Raw genomic sequence first — 18682 nt, 5'->3', positions numbered from 1 at the left:
TCATGATCTTATTACATATATTGTTATTTTGGAGACATCCCTTTTTTTTTATTTAGAACCAAATAAAAAGTTTTTGAAACAAATCATAGCTTTCAAGTATTTTGGTCCCAATGACTAAGAAAAAAATATTAGCCCTTGTAAATATTATCTATTGTGATTTTTTTTTGTTTGTTTTTTGAGACAGGCTTTCTCTGTGTAGCTTTGCGCCTTTCCTGGAACTCGCTTTGGAGACCAGGCTGGCCGTGAACTCACAGAGATCTGCCTGGCTCTGCCTCCCAAGTGCTGGGATTAAAGGCATGCACCACCACCGCCCGGCTGTGATTCTTTCTTAATAGTATGCATTCAGCACCCATATTTCTGAGAGTGTATATTGTATTTATATATATATATATATATATATATATATATATATATACACACACACACACACACACACACACACACACATATATATATGTATATATATATACACACACACATATATATTTAAAACTATGCCTTTGTGATATAAAAGAAAAAAAGGTCAAGAAACAGTTTACTTAAAGAACAATGTCTTAAAAACTGAAAATAATTTTGACAGAACAATAAATAAGCTACAGGTTGCATTGGTTTTATCCCTCTCCCTCCACATTTTTTATATTTTAGAAACTAGCTTTTTTCTTTTTCTTTTTCTCCTTTACCTGAAGGCAAGTGCCCCCTGAAGCAACAATATATCAACACTAGTCCCATGGTTCAAACTGGGCTAAATGTTCTGCCTTTTTTAATTGTGGAAAATGTGGGACTTTCTCCTATATTTAACAATAGTCAGGCAGGAATCATCTTGAACTCAATAAATGGAGGAAACATTAGAGAAGTATGCTTAAAAAAGTTTAAATGTTGTTAAAAATCACATGACTAATATGCCCCCACGATCTGAGAAATCATACCACCAGACTTCTCTTGACATCATGCTTTAAACATACATCACTACAGCTGATAAAATCCTAACAACTACAATCAGCTGGGTTCTTGGTAATGCATTACTGTTCCTTTCTTGTTAAATTAAGTGCTGGTGCTTATGCTACTAATCACCTTCAAACTATGATCAACTCAGAGGATCTACTGCCGATATTCTCCATAGGATGGCAACTCTAATTCTTTTTAATCTATGAATCTTCCAAAAGAAACTAAACTATTGTATTCAACTAAAAAAGAAAGTTCCCAATTTCAATAAGTTTGGTTTTGAACAGATCTGCTTATGAACTGCTTATGCCACTGGCCTTTTTCTCTACACTAAATATAGCTTAAATCTGTAATTTATTGCCACCCATATATTTCTGACACAAACTAGAAGACATTAGCAGGAAGATTAAAGTAAGAACTAAAGTAAACTCAACTATGAAGATTTATGAGGTGAAGATAATTATTTTTTAAATGCCCATAACTCACTATAACTTAAATAAGGAAACATTTACTTGCACATACTTATGTCCAGATTAAAAACGATGCCTGCTAACGTAAGATGGGTACACTCAATTAGTTTCACAAAACCAAGGCAAGACTGCTGTTATTTCTAGGGCTTGATAGGAAAAGAAATCTTTCTCTAAGACACTGTGCCGTTGGCCATACATGAGATTCCTGGTCAAAGAGCACAGGCAAAGGGTGGTTTTTCGGGAGACCAGGCCGCTCTGTGTAAGCCTGAGCTTGCTGCAGTCTGACAATGTAAAATGATCTATATAGAAGGTGTATTCTCAAAAGGACATTTTAAAGCATAGCTTGTGTTGGGACTAAAACATGAGGACAAATATACTTAAACTGATACTCTTTCATCAATATATTTTTATTATAACTTCCCAAACCTGGACACACAAAATTCTAGGTACTATTTAGAGAATTTCAAAAAGACAAAAGTGTAAAATGAGTTGCCCCATGTACATCTGCATTGCTCACTGAATTACACTTTTTGAATACATAATTGTTGAGTAAATATTTAGCTTCACTCTTTCCTATTTCATGTTTCAGTAATAGCTTAACAGACTCAGTCCTTAAGTTTTGATCTACTACTCAATGAATTGTAGGCCCCCAAAATACAATAAATATTATTACTTTAAGCTTCCCAAATCTATTTTTGTAAGTAGAAGAGTCTGCTGTTATTGCTGTTTGTTTGTTTTTGAAGTGTGGATAGTGTTGATTGCCTACTTGACAGTATCTGGTATCATTCAGGAGATAAGCTTTTAGGCATATCTGTGAACAATTCCGTTGTTTAGGTTAGCCTATGAAATACTGTCTTGATAAGCTTAAATGAGGTAGAAAGATCTACTTTACATGTGTGCGGCACTATTACCTACAATTGGGTCCTGGACTGGACAGAAAGGAGAAAGCTGGTTGAGCAGGAACAATCACTGCTCTCCACTTCCTGACTGGCTGCTTTGTGAACAGCTGCCTCAAGGTCCTGGGAGCAAACTTCCCTTCCGTAGTAGACTGTATGCTCAAACTATGAGCGAAAATAAGCCTTTTCTCCCTGAAAGTGCTTCTGTCAGGGTGCTTTATACAGCAACAGAAAGATTAACAAAGACAGGAAATGATTGTCCGGTGAATCTGTCTTAAAATTTCCAATTGTCTGAAATATAGCATATTTACCTGTAATATAATGGATAACCAAAATCTGCCTCAGGAATCTGGATAAACGACAGTGCCACTTACTAAGAGCTGAGAAAAACCAGAGGAGAATAGCAAGTCTGGAAAGAAAAGTAAGAGTTCCATTTTGTTAAAAAAAAAAAAAAAAAAAAAGATGGGGCGTAGCCCAAGGTCAGGGAATAGCTGTAACTTCAAATAAGGTTGGAATATGTCACAATACAGACAATGACAGTTAACCTTCATTGTCAGCTTGTCTAGATTTAGAACCACCTTCGAAATGCACTACTGGCCATGTCTATGAGGGCTGTTCTAGAAAGGTTTAACTGAGGGGCAAAGAGTCACATTTCATGGGACAGGCAGCATGCCATTGGCTGGGCTCTTAGACTGACTAACACACAAGGGGCTGAGCATGGTGTGCATCGCTCTGCTTCCCAGCTGCTTCCTGTGAGCAGCAGCCCCTGCTTCTGCCGCCACAGCTACCCTGCTGATGACTGCACCCTCCAACTATGAACCAGTGCAGTAAGCTGCTGTTCTCCGTACTGTGCTACAACAAGCAGAATGTAGCTAGTAGAAAAAGACAGTATTACAGGATCGCATTCCATCACAGATGGTACCACCTATTCAGAAAACCATTGATGACAACTATCAAAATTAAATAATTTTATAGTTGACTGACTTTAGGGAAACATCCAAGATATATAAAATGTGTAAGTTTATCACTGCATTGTTTCAAACTACAAAAGCCTGACACCGTTACCACCTATCCCTAAATGGCTACATAAATTACAGCCCATCTACTTACTAATGATGAACATGGAAAAAGAAGCTGTTTTCCAGGGTGACTTTTACATGATACGAAGGGCAAAACAGTGTCTACAGGCTGGTACAGCCTTGGGGACAACAGGAAATCTAAGAAGCTTTTGCATTTGTTCTATGTGTATAAATCCAGCAGGACAAGAAGCTAATACAAGTTGTTATTGTGAAGCTGGGACAGAAAGAGTGACGTGGGACAGGAGCAGCAAGGGACATGTATCCTGCATGACCTCTCCATAGTTTTTGAATTTTTGAACTATGCTAACATAACATCGGAAACAATTCTACTAAAATTGCTTATAAAGGAAAAACAGGCATTAAATGCTGCTGCAGAGATGGTAAGAGGACTAAAGTCAACCACTGGATTTGGCAAGACAGAGGCAATCTTCCCGGAGAGGTTTCAATGACACAGGCAAAAGAAATCCTGTCTAGAGTTGATTCAAAGAACTAGAAATGAGGAAGACAGCCAACTCTCTCGGTAAGATGCAAAGAGACGAGGTGATGGATGAAGGGACACAGTCTAGAAAGTTGATTTATTTCTAAGATGGGCTGCCTTGCAATGTCAAAACAACTACATCTGACACAGAAAGCAGTGGGAGAAGAGCCTGTGAGTAGACCAGAGGTAGAGTCTGATGAACAAGTTGGACAAAAAACAGGAACAAACACTTCCTTCATTGTAACAGGGTAGAAAGTAAAATGTCAGCTTTCCTCAACATTCACACACACACACACACACACACACACACACACACACACACACACACACATACGTACGTCCATCCATCCATCCATCCCCCCCACGCTAACTTCATAATGACCGTTCACTACATATGGGTTTAATGTCAACAGTGTTAGCAGTCTCCCAAGAGTCTTCCTGACTAGGCAGGAGCTATCTCCTCCGTGATATGGCTCTCTTGCTCACTGCATCTTACTAACTTTTCAGTTATTTCCTCCTTCAAGGCCTCATGCACCTGCTGGAGACCCTTTCCAACACTGTTCCTGCTGCTCCCTATCATCTTCTAATGGGCCTAGAACACTCTTTCATCTGCTGCCTGGTGTTCTCTTCCAGTGTACTTTATGGGTTGCTTTGTTCTATATATTTGTAGATTCACTTTATGGTATCCCTAAGAAGCTAAAAATGCTGACTTTTAAATATAACACTGGCATATTGTGAGTACTCCATAATTTTCAGTTATAGCAAAAACCTCATAGTATTAAATTTAGTCTTAAACATCTTTACTTTAAGCATATGGTTTAAAACATTTTTGAATGAGTAAACTCAATAGTCCAATTAACTCCAAACAAGAAATTTCTCAATCACTCTTGATTCTTATTCTCTCCTTTAGTCCTTCCAAATTATTCTTTCCTTGTGTCTATTAATAGTATTTATTCTTTCCTTCCATCTATACCACATTTTGTTTTGACACAGGGTTCCGTGCATCTCAGGTAGACCTTCGACTTGCTCTACAGGCATAAACTTTGATCTTTCTGTGTCTGTTTCCTGAGTGTTGGATTACAGGCACACACCAGCACATCCAGTTCATGCAGTGTTGAGGATCAAACTCAGACCTTCAAACATGTGAAACAGGCACTCTACCAACTGAGCAAAATCCCAGCTCCCATTTTCACTCCACTATTTCATGATTTCTTGCCTGAAATATTATAAAATCTCCTATCTATAGCCCTGTCTTCAGCTTCTTCACTCTATTTTTATATACTGTCTTCAAAGTTCTCATTCTACTGAAATCCGATCATGGTTGTTTTTTTTTTTTAAAAAAAAAAAAAAAAAAAAAAAAAAAAAAAAAAAAAAAAAACCAAAGATGGGCAAGGCTGAACCTGAAAACGAAATGAGCGAGCCAAGGTTCCGGAGGCATGGCTCTCATAAATTTACCGTGGCCTCAGGTAACGATGTGGAACATCACAGTCAACAGCTGAAGCAGATGACAGACGAGGAAAGGAGGAGGGCAATGGAGCTAGAAAGGTTCAGTGGGTTCTTACAGCGTTACTGTACAGGAGTGCTGCTCAGGGCCCACTCTGCTTCTCCAGTGGTGACGGCAGGATTTACACTCACAAAACTGCTTACTGTGTGGCTCCGTAAGTCAACACAGGTGTCCAGATGTGTAACCTCCACTACAGTCAAGCTCTTTCAGTCACTCAACTGTGAATACACTGGACAATACATTGCTTTCCAATTCAAATGAAAGAGAAATCTTGAACCATTCAATTAGATGAGGTGAGTCTTTGGATTGCTTCCTTGTGATGTTTTACTATAAATTAATTCAAGCCAGGCATTACACACACATGTAATCCCAGCACCTGGAGGATAATTGGGAAGACCTCAAGTTCTAAGACATTCTGAGCTATATAGTGAGGCCCTGTCTCTGAATAAACAAACGAACAAACAAAGTAAAAATAAAAAGACGTAAAAGCAAAATTTAGAAAGATTTAAAAGCGAAAACTTCTGTGACAAAAAGCAAAGCCCAGCTATGTTTCTAAAGTACATCAAAAAACAGCTAAAGACACACACTAATGAATTCTTACTGCAGCAGCATCTGGTGGTAGTGCTAGAAAAATAACCTCAATAATTTTATTAAAGCTATTATATCACTCTACTAATCTCTAACAATTTGGAAATTATGTGCAGTATATAGAAGCAATCACCTCCTGAGCTTGAAAAGCTGTGTAGGTATGAAAATGGTCCCTAACTCTGGAATTTACACTTAAATATATCTATAGTTACTGTGAAGTAATGCCACAAATTTACTTATTAAAGTCTAATATCTCTAAAATTTATATTCTCAAAGTATTATTAATTTATTCACATATATTTTCAGTTTGGTCTCATTTTCAGTAAGATCATTATTAGAGAGCTTTATCAAGCCTTATTTTTAAATTATAAAATTTTTAAAGGACAGAAAGATTCCTGGTTAAGATCTAATGAAATGATCTGGCTACAAGCAAGTTTGCAAAGACAATGCCCACATGTCATTAATGATAATAGTGTTAATGGAGCCAACGTGCAGTGTATATACTATTAATCCTCAGATTACAATTCATAATCCAGGTATTAGAGTTTCTATGTTCCTCAGCAGCTTGGCCGTCTCTACAGTTAGAGAACACCCAGTACTGATGAAATTGTGTCCTAACCTTCTGGTTAACAGCTGTGACTACAGATAGCAACAGGAATATATAGTAATTGATGCTATCCAGTTGCTGCATTAACTCAAACTGTACTGTGATTCTCTTTCCAAGTTTAAGCATGTCAGGCTTGTGCTTCAAGCCTTACAAGTTAGGAATCATTTAAAACAAAAACAAAAACAGGACTAAACAAGAATTAAGCTTAAATGTTAAACATAAGTCCTTTGTATAAATGACTACAAGAGTTCACACTGATTATAAATATTTTCCTTATCAGTACATAAAATAGTAAAACCGAAAATTTTTGATTTTATATTTCATATTCTGTTATAATTTATTCTTGATTCACAGGTTACTTAAAATGTAAATATTTCAAATAGATAAGTGTTTCTTAATTATTGTTTTGTTACTAATCTCAATATTAATTTGCTGTAAGTGGATTTCAAGATTAATTTTGAATACTTGCTTAAGAGTCTAAGGTGAACACACTTTGTAAATAAACTCTGTAGCTATAAAACCCAGTATTTTAGGAGGTTTGATTTACTAACTGAACCTTTACATCTTCCTGCTTGTTTTATCAAAATAGGAAGCTCTGCTGTCATTGAAAACGACAGGCTGGGAGAGATGGCTCAGAGTTGGAGAGCGGATGTGCTCTAGGGGACCTGAGTGTGCTTCCAGCGCCCGTGCAGCATGGCTCACAGCCACCTGCCCTCCAGCTCCAGGGAGGCCTGACCTCTCTGGCCTCCTCAGGCAACCACACTCACAGGCACTAACTACCCACAGACACAATGAAAAATAAAATAATTTAAAAAGTTATCTTCCTGGTAACTGAAGTGATTATCATGGCAAAATAACTATCTTTACACCTAGTAATGCATTTAACTTTAAAACCTACTATATGCTATTACATTAATATGGCTCTTCAGCCCAGTTTTCTTAGTGTTTTTTTTTCTCCTCCTCTCCTCTCTCCTGTCCTCTCCTCTCCTCCTCTCCTCTCCTCCCCTCTCCTCTCCTCTCCCTCCCCTCCCCACTCTCTCTCTCTCTCTCTCACACACACACACACACACACATACAAACACACACACACAATCATTTTTCAGTCTTTTAACTTTTTATATACCTTTGTTTTAGATGTATAGAAGTTAGAATTTTAAAAAATCTGTATCAATAATTTTTAGTTTGGTATTCAGTTTGTTTGTACATAATGAATTAATCACTGAATTTAAAAGTGCTATATTATTTCATTTTTCCAAATATTTCAGCTACTCTATGTCATTTCTCCCCTTTGGGGAGCTCTTTATTACATTTTAAAAACATCTATCTTTCATTTTCTCTTCTATGTAGAAGGTATATATTATGTTCCTATCCTCTTAATGCTGCCCTAAAATCCACAACACACTTAGCTAACTGATATCCAAGCAGCAACCGACATCTTCTGTCTCAGTAATACATGGCCCTGAGATTGTCAGTACTGGTTAATACTGCTAATGCTCACTCACAGGCCCACACTGGCATGAGGATTGTTAGTACTGGTTAATACTGCTAATGCTCACTCACAGGCCCACACTGGCATGAGGATTGTTAGTACTGGTTAATACTGCTAATGCTCACTCACAGGCCCACACTGGCATGAGGACTGTTAGTACTGGTTAATACTGCTAATGCTCACTCACAGGCCCACACTGGCATGAGGACTGTTAGTACTGGTTAATACTGCTAATGCTCACTCACAGGCCCACACTGGCATGAGGACTGTTAGTACTGGTTAATACTGCTAATGCTCACTCACAGGCCCACACTGGCATGAGGACTGTTAGTACTGGTTAATACTGCTAATGCTCACTCACAGGCCCACACTGGTATGTGGAAACTAGTCACTCAGCTGTCTCTTCTGCAAGTCAGCAGTGCTCCAGTCAAGTCACTCTGCCTTTCCTACCTTAGACTGGAAGATTTTATTCATCAGTCTGTTTCTGGACTTACTTTATTCTGACTGACATTTGCTAAGGTTCCTGAATCCAGAGACTATCATGGCTCATCAGTTTGGAAGAGGTGCTGCCCCTTCACTATCATTTTGCCCTGCTCTCTATTATCTTAGATGGTTTGGGATCGAAGGCACTAAGATGGCTCAGTGAGTAACGGTGCTTGTCATGCAAGCCTGACCCGAGGTCAGTCTCCAGAACCCACGTGAAGATGGTGAGACCTGACCACACAGAGTTCTTCTCTGATACACACACACACACACACACACACACACACACACACACACACACACGAACACCAACATACACCAGGGATTTCCCCAGGAAACACCACCCTGCTTCAAAAGTTCTCAACACTTTTCCAATCTTTTTGTCAGTCTTTCCAAGTAGGACTCCTGTTCTCCCCTCTTCCCCTACAACATTTTAGAGCAAATCCCAGAATCCCATCATTACAATAGTAAATAATAAATTCATTATTTATTTCTAAAAGATAAGTGGTCTTTCCTTTTTGTCAAGCTATACATTCGCTGAATGAATCTAGCCCACTGTCCTGGAGAATTTCTCATATCCTGTTTTATGTACTTCTCTGCTCACCAATATTTCTTGTACACTGGTAGCTAGTTATTACAATTATGGCTTGTCTAAATCCCAGTTTAGCCCTCTGGCAAGAATACTTGCAGGTGGTATTATGTACTGCCTATATGGTCAGAAGAAAGAAACGAAAGGCTATTCGATTCTTACTGACATTAAGACTGATCACCAAGGCTGCCCATTGGCAGCCTGAATCGTTGGTATGTTTTATAAAATTCAGCCTGAGAGGTTTAACAGCCATGCTAATTAGTGATAGATACATCACTTCATCAGGAATTATGAAGCAGTAAGTTTTCTAATAAAATATTTTTCTTTATTTCTAGAATTCTTGTATTGAAAAAAACTTTCCTTTGTGAACTACTTAATTATCTTGAAATATAGTTAACAAAGGGAAGTCAGGATAAGTAGCTTAGTATTTTCCTTTATTTATTAATACAGTGAATAAGCTAAGGTCCTATTAACTACCAAAGACAATTTTTATAGTACCATTAACTCATGAATTTGAATATATCTGATATTTTAAATCCTTTCAGATACTTACTTTTTCTGTAAATATTCTTCCCTGTCTTCAGAATTTAATGTTAAAAAAGCTATTAAATTTTTTTCTTTATAGTAATATGCATGCCTTTAAAAGTCAAACATTATTTAGTATGTCTAGATTGAAATCTCAACTCTACTCACTGCCTCAATATATACTAATCTAAAGCCTGAAGTTTTTCTCCAGAGACAATATAAATCCTATGTCTTTGATAAACATCAAACCTAACCTAACCTGTCCTATTTATAATGCCTATAAAAAGGATGTAAGTCTTGACTCTTAGCTTTAATTTTTTATTTTTCCGTCTAAAATTTCTATCTCCCTTTCCACCTTGAATTCTAAAGAAAGTCTTTCAAGTTTGACTACTACCTCATCAATGTGCTGCAATATAAAGGTGTTTATCACCATGTGTATCATCATGGTGAGAGATCTAGGCCCTCACAATGCTCAGCGACTGTTGACCACAAGCTACAGCCTTATCGCCTCTTCTGCTACATTAGCAGATGTCCATAACTTAAGGGCTGTTTCTTTACCTCTAAGAACACCTTCCTATTCTTAAATTGTTATATTTTTCTCAAATTTTAAAATCTAATGTACAGAAAGGTTACTATATAATAAATGCCTTGCTATTCTTTATCTAGAGCCAACCAAAATGAATATTTTAACTCAGATCATCACTTCTTGTGATGACTGCCTCTTTCATTTATTAATGGTCAACCAAATCACTCTAAAAAGAATTAAATATTTGTTTTAATTTTTCTCTTGTTTCTATAATGTTTATTTTATATGTTCCCAACTGAGCACTACTTCTGTTGACAGAAACACTTTAGGGGCGTTATTGCTGATAACTGGGCAAGAATCTTGTTCTTTGATGGCAGAGATTGGTCCCATTTTTAAACTTTTCTTTGTGAAGTTGAAGTAATCACTCATTTTAGATCCTTGCAAGACAGTGGAATGAACATTTCTTTAAGAATGAAGTATGTACTACCAAATTTTATGAACACTAACTCTTTAGTTTGTCCACCTGTCAAGTTTGAACTTTCATGACCTTTAAAGTTTTCCACACCTTAAATTTTGTAGCCTAGTTTCCTCTTTTGACTCACCTGAGGTTGAGAACTGCTGTGCACTCTGTAATGGATCTTTTGTTTGGTGTGTTTGTTATATTACAGGGTAATTTGTCAATGGTGCAAGTTGAAAAGGGCTATGTCATTGTTTGTGTAACTCCACGCAAATGCTGAAGATACAGTCTCTTCCTCATGTAACAAATAAGCTAATCACTGATGCCTTTGTATTTATCACCAATAGTACACACTAAAGTTGTCCTGGCACACAGAATTAGTGTCGTTTGTCGTTTCTTGTTAACCGCTTAAATATGCCAAATTTGTCATTAATGTTTTACCTTAATCATAGGCTTTTCCTGTATGGGGAATTTTTGCATATAAAGGGAAAACAGTAATTCAATCTTCCCTAGCTAAGGGAACTGTAAGTATCTTAATTTGGTTACTTTAGTTGATCTAAAAGAGTAACTTTTCAAATATCACAATTTACACATTGTATTTCTCATGGGGCTTTAAAAAATTAACATTTTTATCTTTTCATTGGCCTCAGTGAGAAAATTCTCAGTGATGTTCTTGATGCTAGGTTGCTGGCACTTTGAGCTTGCAAGGTTGTATTAGCACTGAGGCACAACTATCAGATGTTTTATCTGGAGCTAGACGTGATGGCATCTGCCTATAACCCAGCAATCAGGAGCCTGAAGCAGGAGGATCATGAGTTCAAAGCCAGCCTGAGCTATACTATTGAGACCCTATGCCGAAAATTTAATGTGATCAAACAAAAACCAGATACGGCCTATCCGTGCTCCAGGACTAGAAAGGTAGGTAGGTTAAATAGGGTAGCTGGAGTGTAAGATTACGAGAGGCGATCGATCACACATAGTGATGCAGAGGGCAAGTCCACACATGCAGTACTCTACCAGGAAGTCTCTAAGTTTTGTGCCCTGCGCGTCTCTTGTCTAGCCCTCCTCTGAGCCACATAGTATGCATGTCCAAATATATGTTAAAACTGATATTCTTATGTGCCAATGAGCTTTGGGGGTAATCTCTCAATTTTCTCATTAATACAGCTATGCTCTGAAAATGAGTAGATCTTTAAACTTCAATACCTGTGGTTTATTTTACTTGTGTTAAGAGGATCTCATGTAGCTCAGGCTGGCCTCAAACTCACTACTGTCTAAGAATGTTCTGGATTTCCTGATCCTCTACCTTTGCCTCCTAAGGGACAAAATCACAGACACACACCTCCACACAGGCCTTCTTAGATTTATTTTGTTTGTGTGTGACTTAATGTACTGTTCTATGTTCTAGTCTCTCTCTCTCTCTTTCTGTGTGTGTGTGTGTGTGTGTGTGTGTGTGTGTGTGTGTGTGTGTACACGCGTGTCCATGCCCAAGGCAAAAGAACAGTGGCACATGCAGGCAGCCCATGCATGAGCGGTGCTGAAGAAAGGACGTTCAAGTAGGCTGAATGGCCACATGTCTTAAATGATTATGTCCATACACCCAGCTAATGAAAACTCTCGTCTCTATTGGCAACTTGCCTATTATCTCTGGGATGACATCTATCTTGTTTTTAACATAACAATCTATGATAATTAGTTAATACAATAACAATATATATACCCACGGCCAAAAGTTATTTATCTGGAAAAATTTGCCCAAACTAAATTTTTCAACCTTATACATGAAAGATAGCATATTATTTCTAATCACTTTGTAATGAAGCACTATTCACAGTACATTTCACGGGTGGTCTCTTCTTCTCCTCCCTTTAGAGTAGTGCAGGCTACCAGTGTGACGCTGCTTTCAAGATTCCTTCTTTAAAGACCCAATTCTAGTTACAGATTAGCTCCGTGGACGAGTACATGAAGTACCACAGATTCAGTCACAAGCTCATTAGACCAACAGGCCAAAGAGGTATACAATGCATAATGCAAACCTATCAGCTTACAGACACATACTTAGTAAAGTATAACAAATTTACCTGAATCATATTCATACATTTTTTTATTGTTTATATGTGTACACATGTGAGCTGGCTCATGTAGGGTGATATGTGTGTGCACAGGAGTGTATACACAGGTGTGTATTCATAGACACATGGATATATGAAAGCCAGAAAACAACCTTGGGTGTAGCCTTCAGGTGCCATACACTTTTTTATTCTTCTTATGGGAGGGTCCTATTATGTACCCCAGGCTGGCTGTGAACTCAGAGATCCACTTGCCTCTGCCTCCAGAGCGCTGGGATCAAAGGTGTGTGCCATGCTAGGCTAATCTTGTTATTAAATTTGTTTTTTGTTGTTTTTAAGACAGAGTGTCACCCATTAGGCCAGGCTGGCTGGCCAGCAAACCCACCCCACGGTGATGAGATTACAACTGTGCCACCACACCCAGCTTGTGTACAAACTCAAGTTCTCACTCTGCACAGCCACATTTTACCAAGTGAGCACCTTCCAGACCCAAATTTTACTTTTCAATCACCAAAGTGACCTTCAGAAAATCATTTAACAACAGCTTCCATGAACTGGAATCAAACTGTATGGAGGAGTAAGCATCCATTCATTTCATTTAGTATAAAATCTCACCTTAGGAGAAGTAGAGAGATCTCTCCCTGGAGAAATGACTGTGTTCTCATTTGCCCCGGCCTTTGGAGTGAGGACTGGCGGAGCTGGGGCCTTCCTTTTCACTCTCCTTTCCGTTTCCCCCTCCTGAACTGGAGTGACCAAATTATTTGGAGAAGTTGGCTTAGGCTCATAAAAAGGATTTGATCTAAATGAAAGGAAAATTATCATTAAGTGTCTCTCAAAAACAGTTTATGTCCACCTAAAGTAATAAGTTCTGAAAACTGCTTTCTCAAATAAACCCAAATCAGTGAAACATAAAATTCTGAAATAATGACTTTTATCTTCTAGCCCATTTCTATCCAGATTTAGAAAATTTTTCTTAAAACAAAACAAACAAAAAACCAGGCAGGGCTCAATTCAAGATGGCGATGGAGGCAGCCCTCAGAACTCTGAGGACCTCAGAAATTCGAGAAAAAGATGGCGACTGAGGAGGACGGGGGAGGACGGGGGAGGACGGGGGAGCACGTCATCGCCGAGTGAGGGCTGCTGCTCAGGCACGATGGCCATTCCTGATGAGCTGGTGGGGTGGCCAGCTCTGAGGGCTAGAGCTGTGCACAGCCTGGGGCCTTCCTTAGGGATCCAGCCCCCAGACTCAATGCCCCGTGGCAAGGTCACCCTGACTCTAGACCATGCTCCCATGAGTATATGGGCAACACAAACTGGACTTAGTGTATTTTTTTCTTCTTGCAGGGAGGGCACGGCGTGAGAGTGTGGACCTGGGAAGAAAATGTGGTCAGGGTGCACTGTATGAAACTCCCAAATAATCCATAAAAATATTATGCTAGGAAAAGAAAAGTACTAAAAGACAAGACCATGTGCAGTTTAAACTACTCTGTGCAGGACCTCAGGAAAATCATGTTTAAAGATGGGGAGTGTTTCTATTTTTGACATCCCCTAAAAGGAAATAGAATAGAAATGTGGGTCTTCTTGTTATTATTTTATTTTATTTTTATGCTGTATTCTCACACTACATTTTATAGTGGCTGCACTAGCCTACGATCCCACAACAGTGAATGCCAGTTCTTCTTTTGGCATCCTTATCACAATTTTTTTTTTTTTTTTTTTTTTTTTTGGTTTTTTTTGGTTTTTCGAGACAGGGTTTCTCTGTGTAGCTTTGCGCCTTTTCCTGGAACTCACTATGTAGCCCAGTCTGGCCTCGAACTCAGAGATCCACCTGGCTCTGCCTCCCGAGTGCTGGGATTAAAGGCGTGCGCCACCACCGCCCGGCCTTATCACAATTTTTAAGGATTCTCTTTAATGGCTTCCTGTCTGGACTGTTTTTTTGTTTTTGTTTTTGTTTTTGTTTTTTAATTGTTGAGGAGAGGTTGTCACAGAAGGTTCAAATTTTTGGAATATGCTGTAAAGTGCATTATTCCATTGTTCTTTGTGATATGATTTTTAAATATAGGTGCTTTGGGCTTGAATGTTCCTCCTGGGAAAAAGTTTCATTGTATCCTATAGATCTGATAAGCTGTTTTCATTTTCATGATTCTAGGAGCACTTTAAACTTTTTTCCAGTGATCAAATCACTATGCATAGTCTATCATTCAGTCTCTGTGAATTTGTGTGTTTTCTGTTCTCTCTCCTCCTGTTGGATTCGAGCTTTACTTCGTCCAGTGTCCTCTGCAGAACTGGCTTAGGAGTCATAAACAGCTTTAACCTACTTTTGCCATAGAAAGTTTTCCTTCTCCTTCAATGATGACAGAGTGGTAAGTAAAAGTATGGACGCCAGATGTGACTCTAGAGCTTGAAATGCACCCTTCCATGTCCTTTGGATTTTAGAGCTCCTATTAAAAACCTCAGCGGTTGACACTCCACTGTGGCCACTGGGCTACTGTGCAGATCCAACTCTTCTCCATCATGTACCCTGCTCCACTGCTTTCAAAACCAGGTCTGACAACCTAGATGGTTGAGATTGAGATATGTGATAAGTCGAAACTGAAGAAGACAGAAATGCAAGGGAAAAACCTCTACTCTCAGAAGAAATGACTGAACAGCAGAGGCAAGCTGGTGAGTCTTAATGGGGCAAGCTCTACCAGTGTCCACTACACATCTCACAAGCATTGCCTTCTGACATGACTTCTTCTTTAGGAGTTTAATTTGTGTCTTAGTTACTTTTCTATTGCTGTGAAGGGACTCCATAATCAAGGCAACTTACAAAAGAAATCATTTAATTGGGGGCTTGCTGGCAGTTTCAGAGGATGAGTCCATGACCATCATGGCCAGGAGGGCAGCAGGCAGGGAGGCATGGTACTAGAGCAGGAGATGAGAGCCTGGGCCTGACGTGGGCTTTTAAAACTTCAAAGCTCATTGCCAGTGACACATCTCCTACAACAAAGCCACACCTCTTAATCCTTCCCAAACAGTTCCACCAACTAGGGACTACAGGGGCCATTTTTCGTTCAAACCACCACAACTCTGTAGGATACAGAGGTTGGACCAGGTTTAAATGACTGTACATCAGAACTGCTGACAACAGAGGCCAGGTTTCATCTCCCACCCGCCTTCTGATGACCAAGGAAGGGAAAGAATGCATGCTGAAGGAAGATGCTGGTGGGATATATGCTGAAATCTACAGTGAAACTCAAGACGATCCAAGGTTCCTGCAGCTGGTGAAACACAGTTTAGTCAGAGTGCCATTTTTTTGTTGTTGTTCAAATGATTTTAATTATTGGAATGCACTAGTTTTAAAAACTGAAAAAAAAAGGGAAGAAAATCAGCTGTGATTCTGGTGACCTGCCTTATAAGTCACTTTCCACTCCCAGTCCCCTTTTTTCTTTAATCCACTCTTGGTATTCTGGGGTATTTCATGTTTTGAATATAACGGGATGCAGATTGATTTGATGAGGTAACTGAAGGTGATCCTACTTGGGGAAGGCACCAAGTCATGGTCTCTGGCCTCATCAGTGTAGTATGGTGGTAGTTTTATACACCCGCTCACCTCATGAGTGGGGATCCATGGGGTATTGTGGGAGTGTGTGCTGAGCAGGTGGACTACTGTGCAAGTGCTCCAGGTGTGGAGGAACTGTGCACCCTCTCTCTCGTCAGCGTAGGCAAGAGGGTGGAAGGAGTGACCACTCGGGTGGGGAAGGGTAACCCCACTCTGGGGCAGTGGACCTGTAAGGTAGGATGACTGGGAGTTCTTGAGGCCTGTAACCTGTAACTTTTAAAAACTGGAAAGAGGAAGAAAGCCAGATGTTACTCAGACGGGCCTGCTTTTTTATGCCATTAGCTCCCTCCCTGTTTCCTTTCACTTCACTCTGTTTTTAAATATTTCATGCTTAGAATGTAAGAGGATGCGGACAGTTTCTTTTACAGTGCTGTTTCTGGCATCCTGTGTACAACGGCATCTCTTTTCCTAGATTTAGGGAATTTCCTTCTATGATTTTACTGAAACTACTTTTGATACCTTCGGTGTGAAATTCTCCCTATGCCCATCATTCACAAAGTTGGTCTTTTTGTATGGCTCCAAAGATCTTGTGTGTTCTATTAAAACAGTTTATTAAACTTGTCATTGAGCATAGGGTGGCAGAAGAGTTTGTCTATTTTGGCATTCTCTGTATCACTGAACAAAAAAGAATTTTTATCTTTGTAATGCACACCTGAGTAATAGGTTAGTTATACCATTAACTTATTGTCCATTGAAAAATATTATAAGTAGAAAAATACAAACATGAATCTAAATGAAATTAAATATTATTATATTTATTGTTTGGAATTATAGAAAAATGACCAATGTTAGTTAGCTCCAAGAAGGATTAACCAAAATATACTGAAAATACAAAGCAAGGGTATAATAATATCTGTAGTCTTTTTCTTTTGCAAATGTTTCACTGGAAAAATTTTTAATTAAAACGGACATGTATCTGAATAAACTCAGTTCAGGGATGCCTTGAAAAAAATGACACACATCATACCAGAAATGACTGGATATGGATCTTTAAAAGGAACATCGTAAATGGCCTAAGCCTTATCAGCTTCCATTTTGCCACATAAACTGGAACAGTACACAGACACCGAGAAACCTGGGCAGTCCCTTCGTGTATGGATACAGCTTAACAAGCCGCAAAGGCACACCTCTCCTGGTGCTGACGGATATGCTGGGCACTGCAGGTTATCTCACACATCAAAGGACTTGGTACTGTTGATGGCGACCTATACAATTTTAGGTCACAAGATACAGGAAGAACATGGTAATGGAGGATGAGTCACAGAAGCTTTTACTTGGTAAAAGGTCATTCGTTCATTACTGAAGTTAGGACAAAATATGGAAGGTGTGTGCCACTGGTATTACACCTACAAACTTCTGGAGAGAAAAGACAAGAAAGACTAAGAAATAAATACCACCTAAGTTCTTCTGGGAGCTATATACTAGTGGAAATGCAATCTTTAGACCGTCTGTGCATATTTTTTAAAAGAGGGCTTTTTTATGGATTCCCACTCCTAACCCCAGGCGATTGAGCAATTTAGAACACCTTTAAAAGGCTGGCTTTGGTTAAAAGGAAACACCTAGTATTCTGACTTCAGTTTTTACAAAGGCATTTAAAATGTTTAAATAAACACTGCTGTCTCCTTAATTTGTTAATAGGAGACAGCAGGGTGTGTATGTATATGTTGTGTAATATCCACGCATCTGGGAATGACTGAATACTTGTACTTAAAGTTTGCATTTACACTCAAGTACTCTAGGTGTGTGGCTATTACTCAGCACCTACACCGCCCATGAGAAACTTCATTTTGATCACACATTAGCTGTTCAAAGAAAACAAGCATAATAATTTGAGCCAATTTTTTGACCTGGGTTTGGAATAAGATGATTTTTATGTTGTTACTCTAAGTATGTAAGGATGTGAGTTTTCTCAAAATGTAGCCACAGGGTCATAAAGCACATGTAAGAATCTTTCTCAGCCCTGTGTATGTATGTACACCTGTACATAGGTGTACATGTGTTTACCTGTGTGTACATGTGTGTGTACCCATGTGTGCAAGTGTGTATATACCTGTGCGTTCATGTGTGTACATCTATATGCGAGCCTGTGTGTGTGTCTATAGATATCTCTCTGTGTGTATGTGTGTGTGTGTAAAAGGGAGTATGGTTTAGAAACACAGTTCCAGAGCAACATAAAAAGAATCAAATTTCTCATTCTATCAAACGAAAGCCCCAAAATATTTAAAGGTGGTCATTACAGTTCCCTTAAATAATCTTTTTCCTAAGTCCCTACACTTCCAATCACTGCTAGCTTAATGTGGTTTCTAGACACTTATTCTGTTGCTCCTTGCTAGCAACTAAAATAATGCCTATTGGAAAATGCAGCTCTGGGAAGTA

General features: G+C 38.8%; 1 protein-coding gene across 13 annotated transcripts in view; it reads right to left on the bottom strand.

The window, feature by feature from the left end:
• The window catches only part of Ehbp1 (EH domain binding protein 1), a 275408-nt gene that overhangs the window by 112085 nt on the left and 144641 nt on the right, over positions 1-18682 (bottom strand). For all 13 annotated transcript variants that reach the window (XM_059275363.1, XM_059275366.1, XM_059275368.1 and 10 more), the window contains one exon: positions 13318-13501. In XM_059275363.1, the coding sequence (XP_059131346.1) occupies positions 13318-13501 (184 nt within the window). The remainder of the gene's footprint in view (positions 1-13317; positions 13502-18682) is intronic.

This window comes from Peromyscus eremicus, chromosome 10, assembly GCF_949786415.1.
Source record: "Peromyscus eremicus chromosome 10, PerEre_H2_v1, whole genome shotgun sequence".
NCBI classification, from domain to species: domain Eukaryota; kingdom Metazoa; phylum Chordata; class Mammalia; order Rodentia; family Cricetidae; genus Peromyscus; species Peromyscus eremicus.
The sequence above is the reverse complement of the archived record's forward strand: the minus strand, read 5'-3'. Positions and strand labels throughout refer to the sequence as shown.